The sequence below is a fragment of the Mercenaria mercenaria genome, chromosome 1, assembly GCF_021730395.1.
Source record: "Mercenaria mercenaria strain notata chromosome 1, MADL_Memer_1, whole genome shotgun sequence".
In the NCBI taxonomy this organism is placed as follows: domain Eukaryota; kingdom Metazoa; phylum Mollusca; class Bivalvia; order Venerida; family Veneridae; genus Mercenaria; species Mercenaria mercenaria.
The window spans coordinates 43,315,692-43,340,913 of record NC_069361.1 but is presented as its reverse complement, the minus strand read 5'-3'; the positions used below and the strand labels follow the sequence as shown (position 1 = coordinate 43,340,913).

Below are 25,222 nucleotides of genomic sequence, written 5' to 3'. Positions count from 1 at the left end.
TAACATGGCAACAATAATTTGTTTAAAAACAAATTCAATATTGAATCTATACTTCACATTTAAAACAGAACACTATTTGATTTCCTTGTTTATAAATCCCATTTGTTATATAATTAGCTACACAAATGTCAGCTCTGTCAAGACTGCTTCTTTAAAAACATTGGTCCAAGGTTATGAAATTGAGCTAGAAGACCAGTCTCAAAATGTAGCCTTGACATTGGTCAGTTTGAAAACTGTTCTCAGAGGCAACCAATCAGATAGAGGATTTTGTAGACTGGTCTCCAAATTTAGTTTTATAACCTCAGGACCAGAAAGATATAACCAGCATCAAATATGAGTCATTGTTCCTGCTTTGCAGCACTCCAATTCACACCAATGCACTAATATCATCCAAAACACTTTGTTATCCTAGAAAACACTATAGGTAAGGTCATTCATCATTTGCCCATAGTTTGCATAGCTGCTGCAGTTGGGTCGTCAACATTTAACATCTGATGTTCTTGAAATCTTTCTGATATTCTTTGAGTTGTTTTTAAAGTTTTCTCTAAACAGTTCAATGCACAGGAGTTCTGAAATTAAACAAAACAATAACAAAATGAACAATATTTCCAAATTCTGTGTTTTTACCTGAATCTACATACAGCAGTGCAGAAGTGTAACTGTTCCTTTAACATAATTTATCAATCAGTGAAGATTCGTCAATGTTTGAAAACAAGTGGTACATAATTATTATTGATGGGGAATAATTATCACGGGTTTTATGGTTGTTTGAATCTATAAAACAAATTCCTACAAACAGAAAAAAATCACCTTTAATGGCTTTATTATATTTTTGGAATTTGATATCCATGAATTAATGTCCTAACCTAGTGTGAAATCATTAACATTCATTCGACACTAATTTTGTAGATCTAGTGGCTGTGTCAAGCCATGAAATTAAAACCCAACCAACAACAGTAACTCCCATCTATATCACCTCCATGCTTTGAAAGCAGCAAATTCAAGCTCCCAGGAAACAGCTGTTTCACCCAAAACAACAAAATTTAGTGCCAGCAGAATTACATGATTTCACATTGATTGCCTACAGCCAAAACCTAAATTTGTGCCAAAAAGCTTTAACATCAATCATCTGAATAGTAAGTCTGTCTTTATATACTGTTTACGTGTTGGAGTAAGCGGCCTATTGGTAATTCGCATATTGGAGTAACCAGCCTATCAGCAATTCAAGGACCATAACTCCAAAGTGCCTGGGCCGATTTGGCTAGTTATTGTTCTTAGCCAAGGACTTATTGGCAAACACATTTTGCTCATGTTTAGTGAAGATCAGATGAGAAATGTTTGACTTAGAGCTGAGGGCAGACAAGATATGTGACAGACACACACAGAGACATGAGTAAATCAATATGTCTCCCACACCACTGTGTGGTGGGAGACATAATACTGTAAAATCATTTAATTTCGTGGGCATGAAATTTCGTGGTTTTGGTTAAAACGGCAATTTCGTGGGGATATGATTTCGTGGATTTCAACTTTTGAACATAAAATCAATGGGAATTTTACTTGTTCATTGGGATTAAATTTCGTGGATTGACTTAACCTCGAAATCCACGAAAATTAGTCCCCCACGAATATTAATGATTTCACAGTAATTAATAATAATAATAATAATAATAATAATAAAGTTGAATCCTTAAATAAGTCAATACAGGTTTCAAAATCATCCTATACTACAAGGTTTATGAAAGATTTCTGACTAGTGGATGAAAAAGTTTACCTCTGAATTTAAAATATTTTTGGTTGTGAAGTCTGAAACACAGTCTGTGAAACATTTCTCTGTTATCCTGTTATACTGGGTTAGAAACTCCCGAAACTGTAATTATAAATATCCAATTTATGTCAGTTTATTAACAGAAATACATAGTTTTTAGAATTTAAAACACTTTATATCAAAGCATGTCAAGGAGTACTTTCAAGAAGTGTTTTGCAATTAACCCTTACAAATTAATAGTAACAATGCTAGACATGATAGATTCTGCCTTTGCAACCAGTGTAGATCTTGACCAGCCTGCACATCTGTGCAGTCTGATCAATATCTGCACTGTTCGCCATTGGGTCAATATCTTTTTGGTAAGCACCCCTTTTAACAGTCAATGGTACTGTCCGAATTGAAAGATGGACAAGTTCATTATAGACATTTAGCAGGGTAAGGGTTAAGGTTGTCGACCCAATTTCCATGTGATTCTGTATTCTCATTAGACTATTTGGCATTTTTTACACAGCAATATAGCACAACATGCACATGGCTTTCAGGAAAAAAATGGAGAATGCTAAACTGTTTACAGAAAATAAGTTATTTACATAACATGTGATTAAGGGTCCAATACCTTAAGTTTTTATTAAGGGAAGAGCTAAACACCACCAATAAGCTGTGACTATTGCATTCACATGTCTTTTTTTTACATAATTAAAGAACATTTATTTAAAATTAAAAAGATAAACTCCTTTGACATTTTACTCCAGTATCATAAATGCAAAAATTGAAGAAAAAAATTACTCCACTTGGGTAACATGTGTCTAAAATATGTTCTACTACAACAAATTATACCCTGTATTCTCATTATTGTTGGGCAACCATATAAAATGGACAAAAAAGGCCTGGCAAAAATATTTATGGTTAACCATTTAACAAGAGGGCCATGGTGGCCCTATATCGCTCACCAAAGTTGATCTGGCCTACTGACCAAGTTTTTTACCCCACGAGCCAGTTTCAAATTTAACCTAGAGATCATCAAGACTAACATTCTGACCAAGTTTCATAAAGATTGAGTCCCAACTGTAGCCTTTAGAGTATTCACAAACTTTTCCTTTGATCTGACCATGTGACCTAGTTTTTGAACCTAAATGACCCAGATTAAAGAGTAACAACTGTGGTCTATAGAGTGTTCACAAGCTTTTCTTTTGATCTGGCCTACTGACCTACTCTTTGACCCTGCATGACCCAGTTTCAAAGTTGACCTAGAGACCATCAAGGCAAACATTCTGACAAAGTTTCATAAATATTGGGTCACAACTGTGACCTCTAGAGTGTTCACATGCTTTCATTTGATCTGGCCTACTGACCTAATTTTTGACCCCACATGACCCAAATTCCAACCTGACCTAAAGATCATCAAGACAAACATTCTAACCAAATTTCATAAAGATTGAGTCAAAACATTGGCCTCTAGCATGTTCACAAGTTTTTCCTTTGATCTGGTCTACTGACCTAGTTTTTGAACCCACATCACCCAGATTCAAACTTGGCCTAGAGATCATCAAGACAAACATTCTGACCAAGTTTCATAAATATGGGGTCACAAATATGGCCTCTAGAGTGTTCACAAGCTTTTCCTTTGATCTGGCCTACTGACCTAGTTTTTGATCTCACATAATCCAGTTTGGAACTTGACCTAGAGATTATCAAGACTAACATTCTGACCAAGTTTCATGAAGATTGGGTCGCAAATGTGGCCTTTTAGAGTGTTCACAAGCTTTTCCTTTGACAGTGTTCCAGATAAGCTGCGTATCGGCGTATTTTACGCATAAAAATCAACTAAAAACGCACATGATTTCATTTTGATGCGTACATTATACGTACATGACTTTGAACTTACGCACGACATTAAAACTTGAAGCGTACCTTAATTATATTTAAATGAAAACATGTTGAAAACAGCTGATCACTACTTCCGTATAAACAATGCGACGGGTAACCATTATTAACTTCGCTAAAACGTTCTACCTGTCTTAGAAACCGTAAACTAGTCTACTTGAACATCTGCGTCGTCTAGGCGCTCTAGAAATTTTATGTATTTACTTATCAAAATCAAGCGTTTGATCGTTGTATTAAAACGAAAGTAAACACATTATTTTTTATCATGGCTTCCGAAGCAAAACAGAGAAAAATTGATAAGTTTTTTGTGGTTAAAACACCTCTACCGACTAAGAGCTTGGTGCAACCAATAATCGAAGACATTATTTCTGCCGTTTTAAAAAATAAAAAGTCGCATGTGGCTGTCACATAATCTACCATTGAAAGTTGGAAAAAATCGTATCCTTGGATAAAAACTTACTGAAAAGGACAGTTTATGGTGTTGTTATAATGTCTGTCTTTGTCTCTATAGTAACGGTAAGTATTGCTAAAATTACCCTTTATCCGAGTTTGGAATTTTGAATTTACCCCCATCTTCTGAAAAGTGGGGGTAATTACCCATGGGGTCAAAAAATTATCTGGAACACTGCTTTGATCTGGCCTACTGACCTAGTTTTGATCCCACATGACCTAGTTTCAAACTTGACCTAGAGATCATCAAGACTAACATTCTGACCAAGTTTCATAAAGATTAGGTCACAAATGTGGCCTCTAGAGTGTTCACAAGCTTTTCCTTTGATCTAGCCTACTGACCTAGTTTTTGATCCCACATGATCCAGTTTGGAACTTGACCTAGAGATCATCAAGACTAACATTCTGACCAAGTTTTTCATGAAGATTGGGTCGCAAATGTGGCCTTTTAGAGTGTTCACAAGCTTTTCCTTTGATCTGGCCTACTGACCTAGTTTTGACCCAACATGACCCAGTTTCAAACTTGACCTAGAGATCATCAAGACTAACATTCTGACCAAGTTTCTTAAAGATTGGGTCACAAATGTGGCCTCTAGAGTGTTCACAAGGCAAATGTTGACGGACGCCGCACAATGCACACCGCATGCCGACGGACAATGACTGGTCACAATAGCTCACCTTGAGCACTTTGTGCTCTGGTGAGGTAAAAATATTAAAAAAAAACAGTCATTCAACATGAGTGTCAAAGGTAACTATGGTAAATTACTGTAATGTCATGCAGGCACATTACTTCCTTTCCATTGCCCTACTGTACAGTATGATATAAAAAGTTGTCCAAGTTTACATAAACGGGTTATTATAACAGTAGCTTGATCTGGGATGCAGTATTCGTCTCGAGTGGATTTTGCCAGATCGGATCTCATGAGGCGCGCAAGAATGTGATCCAACCTTGCAAAATCCACTTGAGCCGAATAAAAAGTCCAAGATCTAGCTGCTGTTATATGACCCTTTTATTATATACCTTTACCATTTTGATTCTTGAACGAAATCTTCAATGTTTATCGATATTAAATGGAACTTAGTGAAGTTTTTATGTGTGCTATTTACAGAAATGTGTCGGGTCATGCATATTAATGAAAATAGTCCGGCAGCATACAATACGGAAGGTACAATACGGAATTTAAAAGGTACAATATTGAATTTTTGTCTGTCTGTTCATATTTAATTTTGAAATACAAGCCGAGTTTTTACAGAATTTATATAGGTATATAATAAGTGATTTTACGACATAAATGCATGTTTAGTATGAAAGTTTCTAGACTTTAAGTTGATATATAATGTAAATACAGCAAAACCTATGTATGAAGACCACACATGGGAAAACCAAAACATGTTTTCTTTATTCACATGCAAAAATTACAGAATCATAACTGATATTAACATTTTTCGCAGACAAGTCACAGGATTGACTGTACTATATTTTTGTTCGTTGTTGATTTGAAAATTTCCAAAAGGATAAGAAACAGTAACAAACTTGTAACCACATATCAGTATAACATTAGAGAACTTGAAAGTATTACTTTGTTACAAAATGACCGTGTTTACTTACTGGTTTCATGCTCTCCTCTACCTGTTGCTGTGTCTGCATACCTTGCTGCATTGCTGCCATTCTCCTACAATATCATCAAATTATGACATAAATGTATAAAGTGAGTGTAGAAAATTACAGAAAGAACTAATAATGTAACAGACCCATAATGACAACTGACAACTTCCTCGTGAATAGGTATTCTTTGTATGGGGGTTTCAGCATTCTTTTGATATCAATTCTAAAACAAGCATCATGACTTTGCATTCATGCACGGGCATGCGTAAATCACTTAAAATCGTTGTTACCCATGTAGGCTCATTACCTTTAATAACACAGACAAACATTTACTTAATTTTAAGTTATAGCTTTGAAATTAGTTAAAAATTAACCTAAATGAAATCTGTTCTACTCGTTTTCTTTTTTTCTAGCAGTGGCTAAAAGCATATTCTAATTAAACTGTATGTGTGTTACATACAGCTAGGTAACTGCAACATCAGAATGTGTCAATGTTGACACCATGGTTAACCAATTAAGATTTAGAAAAAATGTAACTGGGATGAAACTGAAATGTTATACATGTTATATGTTATATAGCAGTGTTATTTGTCCAGGACCCAAAAATAAATCCAGCACCCATTTACTATAATATTATTGATTTTAGGTACGTCAACAATTTTAGGAATAATTTCACACAATTTCACAATAGGAGTTGTCACAGGAGACAGCGCGCTCAACTATTTCATGCTGGATAGTGAAACTGGGCACATCTGAGGAAGCTGGAGCTGTCACTGCAGTGTTTAATGACTCCAATGGTGGATGAAGATATTGCACAATAGCTTGAGTCTGTGTCAAAAATATTAAGTAATAAGAGAGATAAAGATAAAGTGTATCAAAACACTAAATAAGTATAATTATAAGCAAAAAGGGGGCATTTAGTAATTACTGAGATAGTGAAAATGCATCAAAATTAACCTTAAATTCTAAGTAAAAGGGGGCATAATCATGAAAATTTGGTGCCAGAGTTATGCATCTTGTGTGATATGATGACTAGGGGGAATAATTCATGAAAAATTGGTGCCAGCGTTATGGACCTTGTGTCATATGATGTGGGTGATGATGTGGAACAATTATTTTAAGTTTGAATCAAATTCATTTCGTTTTAACTGAGATAGAGTGAAAGTGCACCAAAACTTTAACCTGAAAATTCAAGTAAAAAGGGGGCATAATTCATGAAAAATTGGCGCTAGAGTTATGGATCTTGTGTCATATGATGTTGGTGATGATGTGGAACAACTATTTTAGATCTGAATCAAATCCATATAGTAATAACTAAGATAGAGTGAAAGTGCACCAAAATTATAACCTGAAATTCTAAGTAAAAAGGCGGATAATTCATGAAATATTGGTGTGAGAGTTATGGCCCTTATGCCAGATGATGTGGGTGATGATGAGGAATAACTATTTCAAGTTTAAAGCAAATCCATCAAGTAATTACAGAGATAAGGAGAAAAAAGAGAAAGTGTAAAAAAACTTAAACCAAGGTGGGGACGCGGAAAGACACTGACGCTGAGGCGAGTAGGACAGCTCTCCATATACTTCGTATAGTCGGGCTAAAAACTACTTAAGAAAATTTCCAACAGTATTCAATGTTTTAAATTGAAACAATTAAGTATATTAATCTACACAAACAAAAAAATATATACGATCGGATGAAGCACCCTTAACGCAACGCCCAAGCTCCTCCTCGAGATAACCAAAAACCGACCATATCTACTTAAAACTATATAAAAACATTACTTACACATTAAGAAATCAATTACTGGACAGCTAGAAAATCCCCTGAGGATTTGCTAGTCGTCAAGTAACCACTAGACGTCCGGTTACCCGACGGCTAGACACTTCCATATTTTTATCATATATTATAATATTGACCAAATGGGCCGAATCTGGCTGTATAATCTAGATCAACAGGGTTTTTGAATGCAATTTTAAAGCTGCATTGATGTAACTGGGCGAGTCTGAAAAATGACCTCCGTGTGACCTACTTTTTGACCCCTATAAGAGTTGAGGCAATTCTTTTTATTTGGTTCGTGTCATTTTAACAATTTTACTGTTCTTTAAAGATTTTCAACTGAATATAATTTCAACAGGAACATCTTTGGATCTGATGTTTATCAAAGGTCAATGCATATACCTGCTGTCTTAATGAAATAGCAAAATTCAATTTTTTCACGTGTTCTGTCAAGTTTTGACAAGGTTTGCCGTAAGTTGATCCGAATGGGTAAAATGAAAGCCAAATTTTGATTGGCCAAAAGGTATGTTGTAAATCAACATTAAACTTAAAGTACAGACCTAAAGCGTTATTTTCTAGGAAAATTAGTATGATAAATGGTATGCATTTATGTGAATGTAATTTCAAAAATAAAAGTTAACAATTGAGAAATCAAGTAACTTGCCTTTACGACTTAAAATGGAAATTCCGAAGAAATAGCCAATGAAGACGCTCGTTACATTATGTGCAAGGTAATGGAATTTGTTTAGACATGGCGGCGGGTAGTTGAAAACATAACATGGAAAATAGAAAATGGAACGGTTGTTTATAACATTTAACTGGTCAGTTCATCGCAAGTGATAGCCTGTCTGAAAGGTAACCAATTTGTGAAACTGCCATGGTGTAGCAGTTTTAATTTTTGACAGTTTATATCGAATTTTTTAATGATAAGCCTATGTTTGATCCTGAGTCAACATAATGAATTTCATAAAATTTAGCATCTGACTGACATCTTACACAGACACTTGGAGGTCAAGCCCCCCTCCCAACTCCGCCCCTGCCAGATATCAGCCATTATTTTTAATCTTTTAAAATGCATTGAGCACATGACATATATCACAAACATTGAATAGCCTTTTTGTATGTTTTGTAACAAATTCAGCATTTTTACTATGAATGCAATAAAAACTAAGATAATATACTTCCGAGCGTTTTAGTACAAATTGCTTGTCCAAGGAATACAAGAATAGATCCGAGCTTGGTAGGTGTTGCACAGTCAAATTTAACAATAGAGCCAGGATACAGACGATATCATCAGTGGTTATAATAAAAATGCTCCCTACAAAAGTGAACTGCTGTGGTGGCTGAGAGGGTAACTTTAGGCACTTGTTTAGAATACTCTTTTTTTGTCAGGGCGCGGGTCTTTTTCCCACTATGGACGGTCTCATTTTTTTTAATGACTTTTTTTTTAATTTGAGATTATATCGTAAAAAAAAAAAAAAAAAAGAATAATTATAAAAATATTACATTTCAAAAAAAAAGGAAAAATGATGGCCCATAGCGGGGAGCGAACCTGTGCCCTGACAAAAACATAATACTCTGAACCAGCGCCTAAAGTTGCCCTCTCGGCCGTGGCGCAGTTGAATTTTATAGCAAGTATTTTTATTTAATATAACCACTTTAACCACTGATGGTAATGTCTGTGTCCCGATAAATTTTAGTGCACAACATCATGCTCGGCTCTATTCTCGTATTTCTTGGACAAGCAATTTTCTGCAAAAGCATCTAGTTTATGTAGTGTCATATACCTCTTTCTCGTAATTCCGAGCATTCTCATTGATCTGAGCCTTTTGAAAATTAGCACCTGCAGCTACTTCCTGTTTTGAAACTTTATGCATGTTGTGGCAAACCTTATAATAGCTAAAAAGGAATAAAAAGAAAATAGTATTATTTACATTAAAATAGAAATATACACAACAGAAAAATTTGGCACAAAATTTGCTTATCTAAAATCACTGTGATAATATATAGGTCTTCTTGTAAGAAACAGTAAACACTTGCTGTAACACTGTTTTGTCTGCAAACAATTATATATTCTGTTCTTAATTTAAAAAAGGAACTTTTTCCAAAAAAAGCGTTAGTTTTAGAGATCTAGCCAGTTCAAATGATCGTAAGTCTCGGTTCAACAAGAAAGCAGCTGGCTGTTTCAGAGGGTAAGGGTCATCATGTTGAAGCCTGGATTGTTATTTGGCAACAATCCATAGAAATTTTCTTTGTGTGGATTTTTCTTTAAGTTTAGATATTGGAGTATCAAAGTATAGCAAAATCTCTTTTGAAACTTAAATCTATTCCTGACAAGACCTGAAATACCAGTTAAGGGGCTTGGAATAACGAGAAAAGGATATAAATATATTTATATGAATGTGTTTCACAACTGTCGAGCATGATTTAATTTGCAGGAGAACTACATGTAGCCGTACATGTCCAGTTAGTAATACTCAGGTATTTTCCCATCATTTCACAATCAATTGATCAATTTGGCAATTAATTGACCGATTTCCCTGTAATTTTCAACATTCTATACTAAATGATAAATAAGTTGACTAGTTTATAGTATTTCATACTTTCCAATACAAAATATCAGTGTAATTAAGTGGCCCTTAAGAAAAAACTTTGTTGTGATGTTGTATTGTTATTTATTTGATTCTTTTATTCCTAATATTTTCAGACATAGAGATGGCTTCAGAAGAATCAAGACCACATTCTGGTATAACATATTCATATGTACTAGAATATAAGAACTCTCTAATTGTTAGGCTACTCAGAAAAATGAAAACAAAAATTACTTCAAAAAAAGTTTTACAGTGATGGAGATAATTCACCAGTAGTGGTTGAAAAACTTTTATGAATGTTTTCACACTTGAACATCTTTTTAGATATGGTGCATATTAAATTTCTTGGTGATTTAATGCAGGTCTACAGTTTTCTTTTAAAAACAATGTCTAAAAGTAATGGGTACTTCATGACTTATTTCTGAATGATGATTGAATTGGTTATTTTATTGCAATGTTTGAATATATTATGGGGACAAGCATTAGTAAAACTGTATATATACACATGTATTTCTTTTTGCAGGTAACACTTCTATGGACAGTAAGAGTTCAGGAGGTGGTCAGAAGAGTATGTTAGAACTGTTAACAATCACTGACGCTGCTGTAAAAGCTTTGAATAAATCATCACATTCTGCAAGTAGCCAAGGATCAAAGAAATCCCATCACAGTGACCAGCTGGGTCAGTCCATCCATAGTGACCGGTCAGAGAGATCTACCCGTAGTGGACAGATTGGCACTGACAGATCAGAAAACTCAGCTCATGGTCAGTTGAACAGTGATCGTTCAGTAAGGTCAGCTCATAGTGGTCATTTACAAAGTGACCAGTCTGGAACTATTGGTCATTTGGACAGTGACCGGTCTGTAAAATCAGCACAGAGTAGGCACTCAGCAGAATCAGGTCATTCTGTAAGATCACATCAGAGCAAACAGTCTATACGCAGTGACCGGTCCCAACACAGTGGAAGGTCTGTGGGAGACTCTAAAGTTTCTCAGGTAAATTTAGGATGTCTCCTTTTTATAAGGACGAAAAATCTGAAAGAAATTGCTACTTTAAAAGACGTGCTACCTTTTTTTCTCAGTCAGTGAGTTAGGCTATATTTCAGTTTGAATATTTCAGTAAATAGAATTTATTCTGCCTCAGGTATTTATACATTTGTATGTAGAATGGCTAATGCATTAGAAAAGGCTAAAACACTTGAGTCACATTTTATTTGAAGAAATAAGTACTGTTCTATAAGATTTCCTGTTACCTTCAGGAAAATTTGTGAAAGAGACACTGCATCACTTTACATCACTTTATAAATATGGAATAAACAAGTAATTATGAGTTCAGCTTGAAATAATAATGATATTATGATTAATTGTCTATTTGACTTCTAATATTTGCAGCAGGTTCAAGATACCAGTCATGACAGTGGAGTTATCAGTAAAACACAAACTGTCAGTGAAGATAAATCAAGGGGAAAAACCTTGACCTCACCAACAGATGGCAGCTTACACGAACAAATCTCTGATGTTAGCACCACTGCCAGTGATGTTCTAATTAGATCAACTTTAGATAAAAGCGAGCATAGCATTCTTGCCGATGGACAGAACGGAAATAATGGAAGTTCAAGCGGATCTTCCAAGTGTTCAAAAACTTCCTTTGGTGTTGAAAATTTTAATACAGCTGGTCCGCACAAAGTGAAAATATCAAGAAAGCATTTGCGAGAAATAAAACCACCATTTGAAGAAGGTAGTCCAAGATCTTCAGCTTCAAGTGATGGAAAAGTGCCGTCTGCTTTGCTTGGAGTTAATGGCAAACAGAGCACAAGAACTGGTGTTTCTCATAACATAGTAACTAAAGGTAGACTCACTCAGGGAAAAGACACTGAAAAAGAGGTTGTAACCAGCTCTAATGACTCAAATGGAGATAAATTTCCAGTCGAGAGGGGTTTTCCACGTGACATTGATAGCAAGGATCAGTTTAAAGTTGAAAAAGTTCGAAAATCTGCGGAAAAGGCTTATGAGGATGTTAACATGGTAACAAAAACAAAACCCAGAACTAATGGCCATATACTTAAAGATGATAAATTTGATAAGAAATCTCAGTCAAGTACGGGCAGCTCCAAAAGTGCAGATATAGCTACAGGTAATGCAGCAAATAGAAATAACTCTGCAAAAGATAGACAAACTTCCGAGTCAACTATGCAGTTTATAAGTACACCAAAATATTACGTTGAAAGACATACCCCTCAGAAATCTCAGACAAGGATTGAGGAACCTGGTAAAAATGCTGTTATACCAGAAAGAAAGAATCTGTTGCAAGAACTGGAAGAAAGCGTTGAAATAATAACAGCACATGGTATATATTTTAGAACAATGAATTAATGTGGAATCATTTTATTTCTCGGGCTTGAAATTTCGTGGTTTGAGTCTAAATGGCTATTTTGTGGGAATATGACTTCATGGTTTTCAACTTTAAAACTTCAAATGAATTGGAGTTTTACTTGTTCTCTGTTCTTTTTTAGCTCACCTGTCACATAGTGACAAGGTGAGCTTTTGTGATCACCCTTTGTCCGTCGTCCGTCCGTGCGTCAACAATTTCTTGTCTGTACAATAGTGGTTTCATTTATGATTTTATTTTAACCAAACTTGCACACAACTTGTATCACCATAAGATCTCAGTTCCTTTATTGAACTGGCCAGATCCCATTATGGGTTCCAGAGTTATGGCCCCTGAAAGGGCCAAAATTAGCTATTTTGACCTTGTCTGCACAATAGCAGCTTTATTTATGATTTGATTTTTACCAAACTGGCACACAACTTGTGTCACCATAAGATCTTGGTTCCTTTCTTGAACTGGCCAGATTCCATTATGCGTTCCAGAGTTATGGCTCCTGAAAGGGCCACTATTAGCTATTTTGACCTTGTCTGCACAATAGCAGCTTCATTTATGATTTGAATTTAATCAAACTTGCACAAAACTTGTGTCACCATAAGATCTCGGTTCCTTTCTTGAACTGGCCAGATCCTATAGTGGGTTCCAGAGTTATGGCCCCTGAAAGGGCCAAAATTAGCTATTTTGACCTTGTTTGCACAATAGCAGCTTCATTTATGATTTGATTTTAACCAAACTTGCACACAACTTGTATCACCACAAGATCTTGGTTCCATTGTTGAACTGGCCAGATTCCATCATGGGTTCCAGAGTTATGGCCCCTTAAAGGTCCAAAAATGGCTATTTTGGCTTTTGCAGCCATATAGAGACTTCATTTATGGTTTTATTTGATACAAACTTCCAAAATATCTTCAACAACAATAAATCTTGGATTCCATGACAAATCAGATCCAATCGTAGGTTCCAGAGTTATTTTATATCTGCTTCTCTCCCCTGATTGTAATCAAAATGGTTTATATCAGTAAGTTCTTATAGGACTTATTTGAAATTTCATTATTGTCATTAGTTAGACTGAGCCAATCAGGGTAGATAACTATGGACTGATTTTATGTCAAATTACCTCCCTTTATTTCAAATTAAAATGGGTATATCTCTGTAACTAATGAAGATACTGATCAGAAATTTCATTTATGTCAACAGATTAATTTGGCAGATCCTTCTTTTGTTCACTTACAATAATTTTTTTTTAATTACTTCCCTTTTACATTACTATAAATAGCTTATTTTTAGTAACTTTTTTATTATTTGCCATAGGGAAAAACCGAGACCACTTTTCTGTGGTACAACATGGATGGTACCTCCAATTTTTAGGTGTATTTTGACATATCTGTACCTTATAAGAATTTTTTTTTCTTTTTGGTTAAATTTCTTCCCTTTCTTGTTCCTGTCCTTTGGACTTAGATATTTTTTCTGAGGACCTTCTTGTCCTCAAGTGCAATGATAACAGGTGAGCGATATAGGGCCATCATGGCCCTCTTGTCCTGGATTAACTCGTCCACAAAATTCACGAAAATTTGTCACCCATTCATGAATATTAATGATTTCACAGTATATTCATTTTGTATATTAAATTTAGTTGTAATGTCGTAAGATTTGTATTTTCATAAGCATTCAGCAGACATTTTCCAACCCTGAATTGGGCTTTTCTTTGTATTCTGTTAGCTTTTATATTAAATATCTATATCAGGTATTGGCATGTGTTAGGGTTTGTGTGTTTTTAAAAGTTCAATTACAGATTTAAGAAATTTGGAAGCAGTTTGATTTATAAGGTGTAAATGTGTATATTGTACATGTAATCATATAGTATTCCAAAAATTTAACTTTGTTGGCATTCAGTCAACGTGTCGTAATACATTCACTGAACGTGTCGTAATACAGGTTATAATATTTTCCTGTCAATATAATTACATTTATTACACTGTATGAAGAAAAAGTTTCAAAGTTCACAAAAGTAAGCCAACCTTTACCAGACAAATAAGATATTTCTCTTTTTTGTGTATATATATATAAAAGTTTTCAAATTTTTACCAGTCCAAATGAATTTTGATCAGACATGTCAGACAGCCTAGGGGAGTGGTGGTCTAGTGGTTAAGGTGTCGGCTGCTCAGCTCGGGTCGTGGGTTTGAGCCCCATTTGGGTCATGACCATGACTTCTCATATGACACCTTTACTGGTTTTTCTAGGAAGCGGACTCGAGAGTGGTTCAAATAAGCTTTAAGCTTTCATCATAATTAAGCTAAAATAAATTAGTATGAAGTAGAAGATCTTACATACTAGTATAACGGAAACTCTGAAATTTTATGTCATTTTATCTAGCACGAGATACAAGTGGTAGCAGCAGTCAGCCTGAGATTGTTACTGTACGAGAGAAAATTGTTACTGTGTCAGCAAAGAATTCCCTGTCACCAGCATCAAGTGTTAGTGATATTGTAACAAAAACGGCTCCACCTATAGAGAGCTATCACAGTACAGGATACAAACTCCGGGACGACAGAGGACCACTTGCAGATGAACGAGGGAAGACTTTAGGTATTGTCCATATAAATTCATATTTCACTTGCAAGCTCTGAGAAGTCATGTTGTGTTGTGTATGAATTACAATAGGATATTGCAATTTTCAGAATTAGTTCAGAATTGAAAATTTTCAAGCAGCTTGTCAAGTAGACATGATTTAACCCTTACCCTGCTAAATTTCTATAATTAACTTGTCCATCTTCCAATTTGGACAGTACCATTAACTGTTTAAAGGGGTGCTTACCAAAAAGATACTGGCTGAATAGCAAATAGTGCAGACTGATCATGATCTACACTGCTTGCAAAGGCAGAATAAGTCGTGTCCAGTATGTCCGAGTACATTTTCAATATCCTGCCGGAAGCACTGATGACATCATAGATCAAGAATACTTTGGAATTTATAAAACTTCTTGACAGCAATGTTAATTTTATTCAGAACTGATATAATTTATATTGATTTAAACATGAAATCCAGTGCCACTACTTTGTGAGTCTGCCATATTTTGTTTGAACAGTTGCTTTAGATCCAAATAGTTACATGCATTTTGTAACTTTGGACCAATAAATATAAAATCTGTGCTTGTAAAATTGTTCCACTAATTATAAGAGTTTGTCTTCATTTCATGACAGTGACATATAAGCTAGTCGGCACTGGAGTCATAAGAGATTCTCAAGTTTTCATGAATTGTTTACTTTCAGATGACAGCAACATGATCCCCCCAGCGCTGTCAAGACAGCAAGATGATGACGATAATCTCAAGACATCAGAAAGTAGACCTGTCCCTGCAAGGTTTCAGTGGTTCTCAAGGGTAAACCAGTTTCGATTTATCTTTCATCATAATTTATGTAATTTTGTCCGTCCTACAGTATTCTCGTGGTTTAGGTCAAAATTGTTCATGGGCAACAGATAGACTGCTTTTATATATATAAAGGTTAACATTGTTAAAGACATATCTTTGCTTTTTAATGTATGCAGTCTGCCTAATGGCTCAAATTGGACTATGAAGTCAGAAAAGAAGTCGCTCAATTCAGGTTTATAACCCTGATGTCGTGTCTACTTTAGCAAAAAATATAGAAAAATAGAAATCAGAGTGAGTCAACAACAGGAATAAATGATCAATTGTGAATTTATAAAATTTGAAAATTTCTGAGTAATGAATTGTAGATAAAATTTTAAAAAAGGAAACTGCTAATATTTGATTATTATTCTAATATAATGTTACAGCAGTCGTCAGGTCATGGCCTTCAGCAGGGTGCTCCTGTGAGCGGACATGAGGCCCCAGACAAACCCAAGGATGAAGATGTACATATCTCAGACTTCAAACTAACAGACAAACAGAAAATGGCAAAGGAGACATTTGCTAGAAGGTATAGAATATGTTCCTGATTACTAACGATGAAATTTCTTGCTGTCCATTTGTGTTTTTTGTTGCTGTGGCTAGTAATTACATATTGAATGCAGTTTCTAGTGCATTAAACACAAAAAAGTTTTTGTTTAAAGGCGAATTCTTTGTCTTTAATACACTTATATTGTGTATTTGTACATATGTTTTTTTATTAAGCATGGAGTTAAACTATGTAAATTAACAATTTACACTTTTCTTTTATTGTTAAACGTATGTTTTAATTTTAGCAGGTTTTCCATTTCTTTAATGAGAAGAAAATATTGATAAGAAAGAAAACAACAGTACACTTATTTAAATTTTACAAATGGGAAAAATCACATTAGTCAAAAAAATGTACTTGTTTTCAATATTTTGTATTGCATTATAATTTGGTTTATTTTTGACTCTGTAATAGGATTCAGATTTATTTATGGGATGGGATGTTAGCTTTGACAGTAATTGGCATTTTAGTTTATAACATGCAGTTTGTGGTTTTTTCTTTGCACTGCACTAACGGGTTTGATGCACACTGACCCTTCCCAGAATAAAAATGTTAATTATATAAAAGGAGCATTTTAATGACAACTTACCATGACAGTTCTAAATCTATGTACACTATGTATATGTGAATACAGTAAAACACCAACACCCATGATCACAAGGGGATGATCAGAATGCTCATGTTATCCAGCGTTTCATGTGATTTAAATGTAGAAAAGATAAGAAAATGGCTGGTGAGATGGGAATTACTCAAGTGAACTCTGTTGATGCTCGAGTGAGCGAAACTTCACCTGCTGAATTTATATGACCAGCAATATAACTAATTTTCATAAGGAATTTTCATATAGCCATTTGTTTAATGACTGTATTCATTACAGAAGGCAAAATGATGTTGCAATGGGTACATATGTACTCATTGCAGAGTGCAAAAGAATGTTGCATTACTTAGTATTCCATTTGACTGGTCAGTTCGAGAATTTTCTGCTGAATTTGAGAGTTCGCCATATGGTGTTGTTATTGAAATCCAATGATTATTAAACTATACATTACCTAAATCAGATACAAGAAAGCATATAATTTTAGATCTCTTGACAAATTATTTTATTATTTTATTTAAATAACTTCCCATCATTAGTGAAATTTTTAATTGATTCAAAGGTAACATTTAGATTTGTATTTATAACATTTTAATTCTTTGGGTTTTTTTTATCGAAATATTAATGTTTTGAAAATGTTTTAGAAATCCAAGTTTGAGGTGTTGGTAGAGTTATAGTACCACTTGTGTTACAACCTGCTATTTTTTGTATTAATATATCTATACCTTTTTCAGTTGAACTATATTGTATTATTATTGTGTTTAGTATGCCAAGCTTTGGTCCAGAGGCAATAAGGTGACACCAGTTAACACTAACACAGATTAGATTATTAAAGGAACATACAAAGATTAACATTCATGCTAAAGTTATTTAAAAAGCAAAATTTGAAGTAAAATACGCCATGGGGAAGAAGCCCACATATATTCATAACCTTTTTTCACTTAAATCTGGAAGGTCTTTCCATATACATCCACAGATTGGATTGTTATTACTTTTTATTATGCATTTTTCAGTGAATTGTCAAAATATTAGAGAGAAATATATCTGGTATTTTCACAGTGAAAAATAACATTAAGAAACTAAACAAAGGGTAAATTTAGTCAAAACATGAAATAAAAAGAAATATTTGTTTGTTTTACATGTAAGATTGAAATATATTTCACTTGTGAACACATGATTTGCATCTTCACTTGTGGCTTTACCACTTATGAAAATATTGTAATATGGTGTTCACTTGGTAAGATATATTTTGATCTTACACTGAAAACTTCTCATCATTGATCACTGAAGGGAGATAACTCATGGTGTATTTTGTTTCTGTTAGTGTTAGAGTATTTAAAAGATATATAATAGTACATAATTTAACCATGAAAGACAGATTAAGGGGAAACATTCTCTGGTATTGGTGTATACTTATCCAAGAGGTGGTATAGAAAACTCTTCAAACTTTAAACCCTTGAAAACATGTTACATTCTCTTTAGAGTCTAGACTATAGATGAAGTCTTAGCTGTTATTGTGAAAAAGTTAACAGTAGAAAAGAAGAGAACTGAAATCTTTATCTCTTAGGAAATGGTAAAATTGAACTGGAATTCAGTAAAATCAGGGATGCAATATTCAAGTTATTTTTTAATCAAATTTGTGTAACTTCTAAATATAAGCTGAATTTCAGATGTGGGAAAATGTTTAAAATTGAAAAAAAATGTTTTGATATTACTCCGTTTGTGAGTTATACTAGATTTTTGATATTGACATGAACTGTCACTTTCCAATGAAGGTCTTTTACATTTTAAAAACATATTTTTTGGTTAAATTGAAAATTTTTAACATGGATATTTCTAAGTTTATAATTGTTGTGTGTTGATATATAAAGAGCAATTCAAGTTACATTTGTACTTTTCAGTATTTCAGCAGGAACTTAGCTAGACATTAAGATAGCTGTCTTTTCCAATCTCTTTATATCAGTGCTCTGATGTAAAAAATCCAGATTAAGAATTTATTTTCTTGATTTTCTAAGTTTAGACTTAGATGCTATGTATACATTTACATGTTTATATACATATATGTAGTTGCATAATTATGCATATATATTCCCACTGCATCTTTGTAACATGTACAACATAGTTTTATACAGGCTGTTAGAACGTTTTTTGTCAGACCTTCATTCAAAAGTCTCTAGTACTTCAGCTGTGAGCTAAAACATTTTTTACGTGAATAAATTGCAGTATGATAGTTTCCATTTAAGAATGAAGTATGTTGATGCGTTCTAAGTTGATGGAGGCTAAGATTTGATTTCTTCTTTATTTATATCGATTAATTTGACTCCGTGCGCAGAGCATACCATTGAACAATGTGGAGTCAGATACAAGTGTCTTGTATAATAGTATGATTATTTTAACAAGCACAGCCAAAGAAGTGTTGTAAACCCAGAATTTCTCTGCTTTGAGGGCCATTACCTTTTATAGGATATATAAAATATTCATTGTTTTATTAAGATGCTTTTAAAAGAAATGCATGCAGTCTGTAAATGGAAGGCTTTGAACAATTTTACCATGTGATGAAAGTAATCAGAAATAATCATCAATTGAAATCAAAAACACAAAATTATGATCAAATTAAATACTGTAAAATCATTTAATTTCATGGGTATGAAATTTTGTGGTTTTGGTCAAAACAGCAATTTCATGGGGATATGAATTCATGGATTTTAACTTTTGTACAAAAAAAAATGAATGGGAATTTTACTTGTTCGTTGGGATTAAATTTCGTGGATTGACTCAACCACGAAATCCACGAAAATTAGTCCCCAATGAATATTAATGATTTAACAGTATACAAGGATATTAATACATCAATGTTTCTAATAGACCATAATGCAGTTGAATATCCACTTTGTGCAGCACACTTAACATAGAGGAATCATTTGCTTATAAACTGGAGATTAAAAAGATCAGACAAAATACATTTCAGCAGCTTCTTTTATCAGACAGTATATACAAATTACAAATATATGTTTTATTTGTAGATTTTAGCTTTTACTTTAGTATCCGGATCTCCATGGCCAAGTGGTTTAGATCGCAGACTTTGAACCTCTTGCTACATACATCATTCTGTTGGATTTAACCTTGATTGGGTTGTCATATCAGGAAGCCATTAAGATGGTTTGCTAAAGGTCCACGGTTCTATGTGTCTGCATTTAACTGAAATAATGTCTGATGGGATCTTCTTTCAGCATTCAAGCTGGAAAGTCAGCGTTACAGACTTACAACCCTACAATAAAAACTGTTAATATCAGAACATGATCCACCAATTCTAAGGAACTTGTCTGCTTTAAAAATTATAATTCTATGAAATAGTTTTTTCTGTGTAGTGGTATCGTAACTTGTAAGATAACAAAATATACAGGATGCCAGTAGTAAATGTTAGTGCTTCTCTTTGCCAGATATCATATTTGGATATTTTTCTCTAATTAAATGTTAGTTTATCTGAAAGTTGGTTGAAGTTACAAAGTGAAAATAGGCAGTTTTCAGATTGTGCCTTCTTACAGTTCTTAACTATATTTCCAGCTTTATTTTTGTCCAATTTCTGTATTTCCAGCTTTTGATCTGTTTAACTTATAAAACATGATTGAGTTTTAATTTTATCATTTAAATTTACATAATTACATTTTTATATAATTGATCTTTTATTGTTTATCTAGTGTTTTCAGAAAATTTCTCTTGTAAAGTTTATAACTGTCTTATAATCTGTTACAATACTTTCAGACAAGGTGGACCCATAAGACGTGTTGTTCAGCCACGCATTGTCGGCCATGACAGTAAGGCTAGTTCTACCTCCAGTACAGGAGAGCAAAAGTCCCAGCAGCCACAGCTAGGACAGGCCAATGATCAAGTTCTTACAGCAGCTGCTGCTGCTAGTGCTGCTGTTGCTGCCACACAGCCATTCTTAAAGGTATGATCTCATTTCATATAGGCCTCGACAGTGGGGCTAGTTCTACCTCCAGTACAGGAGAGCAAATGTCCCAGCAGCCTCAGCTTGGACAGGCCAGTGATCAAGTTCTTACTGAAGCTGCTGCTGCTAGTGTAGCTGTTGCTGTTGCACAACCATTCTTAAAGGTATCCTTGTCTGTCTGAGTGTCCTTTCATCTGTCTGTCTGTCTGCCCTTCCATTCAAATTTGTGTTGAGCATATCTTAAAAATTATCTGACCTAGACTTATCAAATATAATAGGTTTGTTGTTCATCATGTGAAGTTGTGCACCTTGGATTTTGTTTGGGATTTCACTCAGCCAGACCAGAGGTATGGCCCTTAACTAAGTCAAAACAATACATAAAGGGAATGGAAGTTTGTGTCACATGTATCTCAAAAATTATTTGACCTAGCATTATCAAACATCATTGTATCGTTATTTTGCATTTGATTTTATGCACCTGGAATTTGTTTTGGATTTCACTCAGTAAGACCAGAATAACGGCCTTAGACGTATTCAGAAATGTGCATAAAGGACCTAAATGTATATGTCACATTGTATCTCAAAAAGAATTTGAACTGTAGTAATTAAACATTATTGAAATGTTAGCATATGAAGTTGTACACCTACGGTTTTGTTTAAGATTTTACACTGCAAGAACCCTATAGTAAGTTGGGGATGGCACCATAGTCTTACTGACACCCATCTAGTTATTTCTAGTTATTTCTAGAAGTTTGATTTCCTGCTCTTATGTGGCTTGGAGGACAGTCATTAAAGAAGGAAATTACTTCAGTATTTTGATTGCATTAACTTTAGACTTGCGACATCAAATGTAAATCTGAAGCAATGATGTAAATACACATCTGTCTATTTTGATAATTATGTGTCTAGTCATACAATTGCAAACTCACTCCTATGTCTAATTTACAATGCAGAATGCACTTACATTATAGTGCACTATTATTAGCTTTTAACTGCCTACAGTTATGAACAAGGCACTTTGTTAGTTCAGGGAAACATCATTAATATGATGATGTAGTTATACTTTGTATTCTGTAACAATGATAGATTTACCGCCACTGGTGAATATTCATTTTACTTTTTTTTCTGTAGTAATACAAGTTTTGTAAACAAAGGAGTAACAAGCCAACATGACATGCACAATTTTAAGGAAAAGCAAATTGTCACTATCAGGTTTTACATTGTCATAAGAGGGGGCAAAAATTTTGTAGTGGTTTTATTTTGAATAATGTTTTGTCCAAATTTAGGACAGACATGTTCTGTGAAATGATATTATTTCATTAGCATAAAATTTCATTGTTTTGATCAAAATAGCTATTTCGTGGGGGCATGACTTTGTACATTTCAAAATTTATAGATAAGGTAAATAGGAATATTTGTTGTTTGTTGGGACTTAATTCCGGTGATTTGACACAACCATGAAATCCATGAATATTAGTCCTCCCAAAATATTAATGTTTTACAGTGTGTTTTTTAAATCCCCTATTGTATTTAAGAGCACAAAATTATTTTTTTCGCTCAGAATCCTGTTTAAGGGAGTAGCAGCCTACTGGACAAAGTAACAGGCCTGAGGGTTTAGACCCAGCTGGAGTCAGATTTTGCCTCTGCTCATGGCACCAGGACTACTTTTTCCCTTTCACACATGTGGATGAGTTAGATTACATTTAGACTTCCTCTACTGTATATATAGGCTAAAATAAAATAAAGTTAACTTTTTAAAAGTAGTGTCAGTATATCCAGTATGAAGTGTGATGAGACACAGATAGTAGACACATACACAACATCTGGCACCATTGTTTTGCTGCTTATAGACAAGGAAAATGTAGGTTTGACATACACATGGCTTGTTTTGAGGCCCTGTTAAATTTTACTATATTAGCTAACCCAATGGTATTGCTAATGCTAATAACAGGGTTGCCAGCAGTCTTGAAAAGTCAGGGAAATTGGTTTCTTTTTCAAGGTCAGGGAATTGTCAGGGAATTTTAAAATTTGGTCAGTGAAAAATGAAAATCCTGCAAAGTCAGGGAAAAGTCAGGGAAAAATGATTTCAAAGCTCGAAGAAGTTAATCATTTTAAACTTTTGTGGCTATGGCAGTCTTCAAGCATTAAATTTAAGTAATAAAAACAAAGTTTAATGATGTAATACTGTAACATGCATTTAATTTGTTTAAATCCCCCAACCCTTGCCTCCAGAGCTAACTAACATTTTTTTGAGATCTTGGATTTTGAGAGTGATGCTTTGTCAATATGATTCCAGTGGTCTGCTATTAGTCATGGTGTTTTATTGTTTTTGCCTCTAGGAAACTGTATAATAACAGATCTTGGATTTTTGAGAATGATATTTTGCTAATACTAGCAGGGTTCCAATGGTCTTGTATTAACCATACTTATTGTTTTTACCATGAGGAAAGTGTACCTTAAAAGATGTTAATTTTGATAGTTACATGTCTTGCAAAGATGCTTTTGATATGTATCTCTTAATAATTAGGTTTCACTGACCAATAGTCACAATTATGTTTCATTGACTTGACCACCAAACAGTCATACAAGAAAGAAAACCATGTTTATTATAATTGTGTTTGATGTTTATGTTTAATATATTGGAAAATAAATACAAAACATTTGGAAAAAAAATAATAGGAGGATTGGACGGCTATAGGGGAGACCAGGAGGCCGTTTAAATGTTTGGCGGTTTTGGTCAGTGAAAAACATGAATTGGTCAGGGAAAAGTCAGGGAATTTTATTCACCCAGAGTGCTGGCAACCCTGTGTTATTCCTTCAGCAAAAAACATTTGGGTCATGTGTTGGCTGTTCTACATTTATCCCCCCCCCCCTCTCTCAAAGTAGAATGAGTATATTGTTGTGCTGCTATCCAGGTGTTTCCATCTGCCTGTTGGTTAGTTGGTCAGTGCACCATTTTGTTGCCAATCAATAATTAGAGAGCTTGGGCCTAAGTTGGTCAGACTAAATAGGTTGATCACCTATAGTCAGTTGATGACCCCCTATTATATTGGGGTTAGTAAGCAGAAGGTTAAGGATGGAGTGAAGGTAAGCCTGAAAGGAGTTTTCTGATGAATAATTTGATATCGCCATCAAATGTCATAAGATGTTTACCTGTGGATAGTTGATGACCTCTGTTGTTTTGGGTTCAGTTTGTCATAGTTCAAGGTCACAGTAACCTGGAGTCTGAAAATGCTTTCCTGCCACTATCTGAAATATGCTTGGGCTGATTGACATCAAACTTCATATGATGATTACCTGTGGGCAGTTAATTATCCCTACTGTTTTGGGGAACAGTGAGTTGGACCTCAATTTCATAGTGACCTTGAGCCTAATAATGGTTTCCAGGCACAGTCTGGATTAATGATGTCAAACTTCATACAGTGATTTCCTGTGGTTGTCTGAAAATGACCCCTATTATTTCATGCATCATGTTCCAGTCACTTAGCCAACAGTCATCAGTTATCTTAGCATGCTAGTCCTTGGTCAGAAGAATCATTCCTATTGTTTCTTGGATCTTTAGGTCAAAGGTCAAGGTCACTTCTAGGTTCAGAGGTGAAGGTCACTGCATCATTGAGACTTAAATTCAGACAGTTTGCTCAGACAGACATTCATGCAGGGTGTATGTTTTTTTTTTTGTCAAGAAACATTCTGCACATTCAATATCATTGTTTTTATAGTGCCATCATATTTCGATTATTTACCTAGAATGCAATGTTTTTGGTAATAATGTGACTAAAGTTTCAGCATATCACGGAGTGTTTCAGTTTTAACACAAATGTCAACAGAAGTTTCAGTTTTCCTTGTTGATGGTAATCTTTGTATTCCTGTGATTAATGTGTCTCTTAGCTTTCTCAAATCTTTAGCATATTTGAAATGTATATTCTCTATGCTAAAAGCTTCAAAATTTCATTTATATCATCTTGTTGTAATTGATCCTTTGTCTGTAATGCTTTTAGATGTTTCCTCTAAACATTTAAATAATGGTGTTTTGCTTTTATTGATTAAAACGACTGTTTTCAATCCAAAATATTTCAAAGATTTTTTTCTTTTGCTGTCTGTTTGGGAAATGATATTTGAAATAGGCTGTTTAAATCATTGAATAAATCAAAATTTTGTGGTAGTTTTCTTTCAAAAAGAAGTGACTTTAAAACTTTCCCAGCCAGGGGATTCCATAATTTTTTTTTTTACTTTCCTCTACCGCACCCCATTGAATTTATCAT

General features: G+C 34.2%; 2 protein-coding genes across 5 annotated transcripts in view; one reads left to right on the top strand and one right to left on the bottom strand.

Annotated features, from left to right (window-relative positions):
- Positions 1-26: 26 nt before the first annotated feature.
- Positions 27-8,288, bottom strand: LOC123540693 (mitochondrial import inner membrane translocase subunit Tim9-like). 2 transcript variants are annotated; one of them, XM_045325932.2, is made up of 4 exons: positions 8,150-8,288; positions 5,712-5,775; positions 1,775-1,870; positions 27-569 (listed from the first exon to the last, which is right to left on the bottom strand). In XM_045325932.2, the coding sequence occupies exons 2-4, from the start codon at positions 5,769-5,771 to the stop codon at positions 438-440; spliced, it is 288 nt and encodes a 95-aa protein (XP_045181867.1). In that variant the 5' UTR covers positions 5,772-5,775; positions 8,150-8,288; the 3' UTR covers positions 27-437. The 2 variants fall into 2 exon arrangements, with proteins under 2 accessions (XP_045181867.1, XP_045181858.1); XM_045325923.2 differs by lacking the exon at positions 8,150-8,288 and adding an exon at positions 7,888-7,985.
- The window catches only part of LOC123523113 (protein TALPID3-like), a 140,335-nt gene continuing 123,343 nt past the window's right edge, over positions 8,231-25,222 (top strand). For 2 of the 3 annotated variants that reach the window (XM_053545585.1, XM_053545576.1), the window contains exons 1-8: positions 8,231-8,340; positions 10,193-10,231; positions 10,600-11,069; positions 11,466-12,420; positions 14,833-15,045; positions 15,730-15,839; positions 16,256-16,398; positions 20,774-20,960. In XM_053545585.1, coding sequence (XP_053401560.1) covers positions 10,201-10,231; positions 10,600-11,069; positions 11,466-12,420; positions 14,833-15,045; positions 15,730-15,839; positions 16,256-16,398; positions 20,774-20,960 — 2,109 coding nt within the window. In that variant the 5' untranslated portion in view covers positions 8,231-8,340; positions 10,193-10,200. The remainder of the gene's footprint in view (positions 8,341-10,192; positions 10,232-10,599; positions 11,070-11,465; positions 12,421-14,832; positions 15,046-15,729; positions 15,840-16,255; positions 16,399-20,773; positions 20,961-25,222) is intronic. The other variant, XM_053545578.1, reaches the window with a different exon arrangement.

What these genes read in the sequence shown, in the direction of transcription:
- LOC123540693 (XM_045325932.2), bottom strand. Translation starts at nt 5,771, where the DNA reads ATGGCAGCAATGCAGCAAGGTATGCAGACACAGCAACAGGTAGAGGAG. An exon ending in TAGAGGAGAGCATGAAACCA is followed by an intron (nt 1,871 to 5,711) that starts GTAAGTAAACAC and finishes TTATAATTACAG; the next exon opens with TTTCGGGAGTTTCTAACCCA. An exon ending in AAAATATTTTAAATTCAGAG is followed by an intron (nt 570 to 1,774) that starts GTAAACTTTTTC and finishes GTTTAATTTCAG; the next exon opens with AACTCCTGTGCATTGAACTG.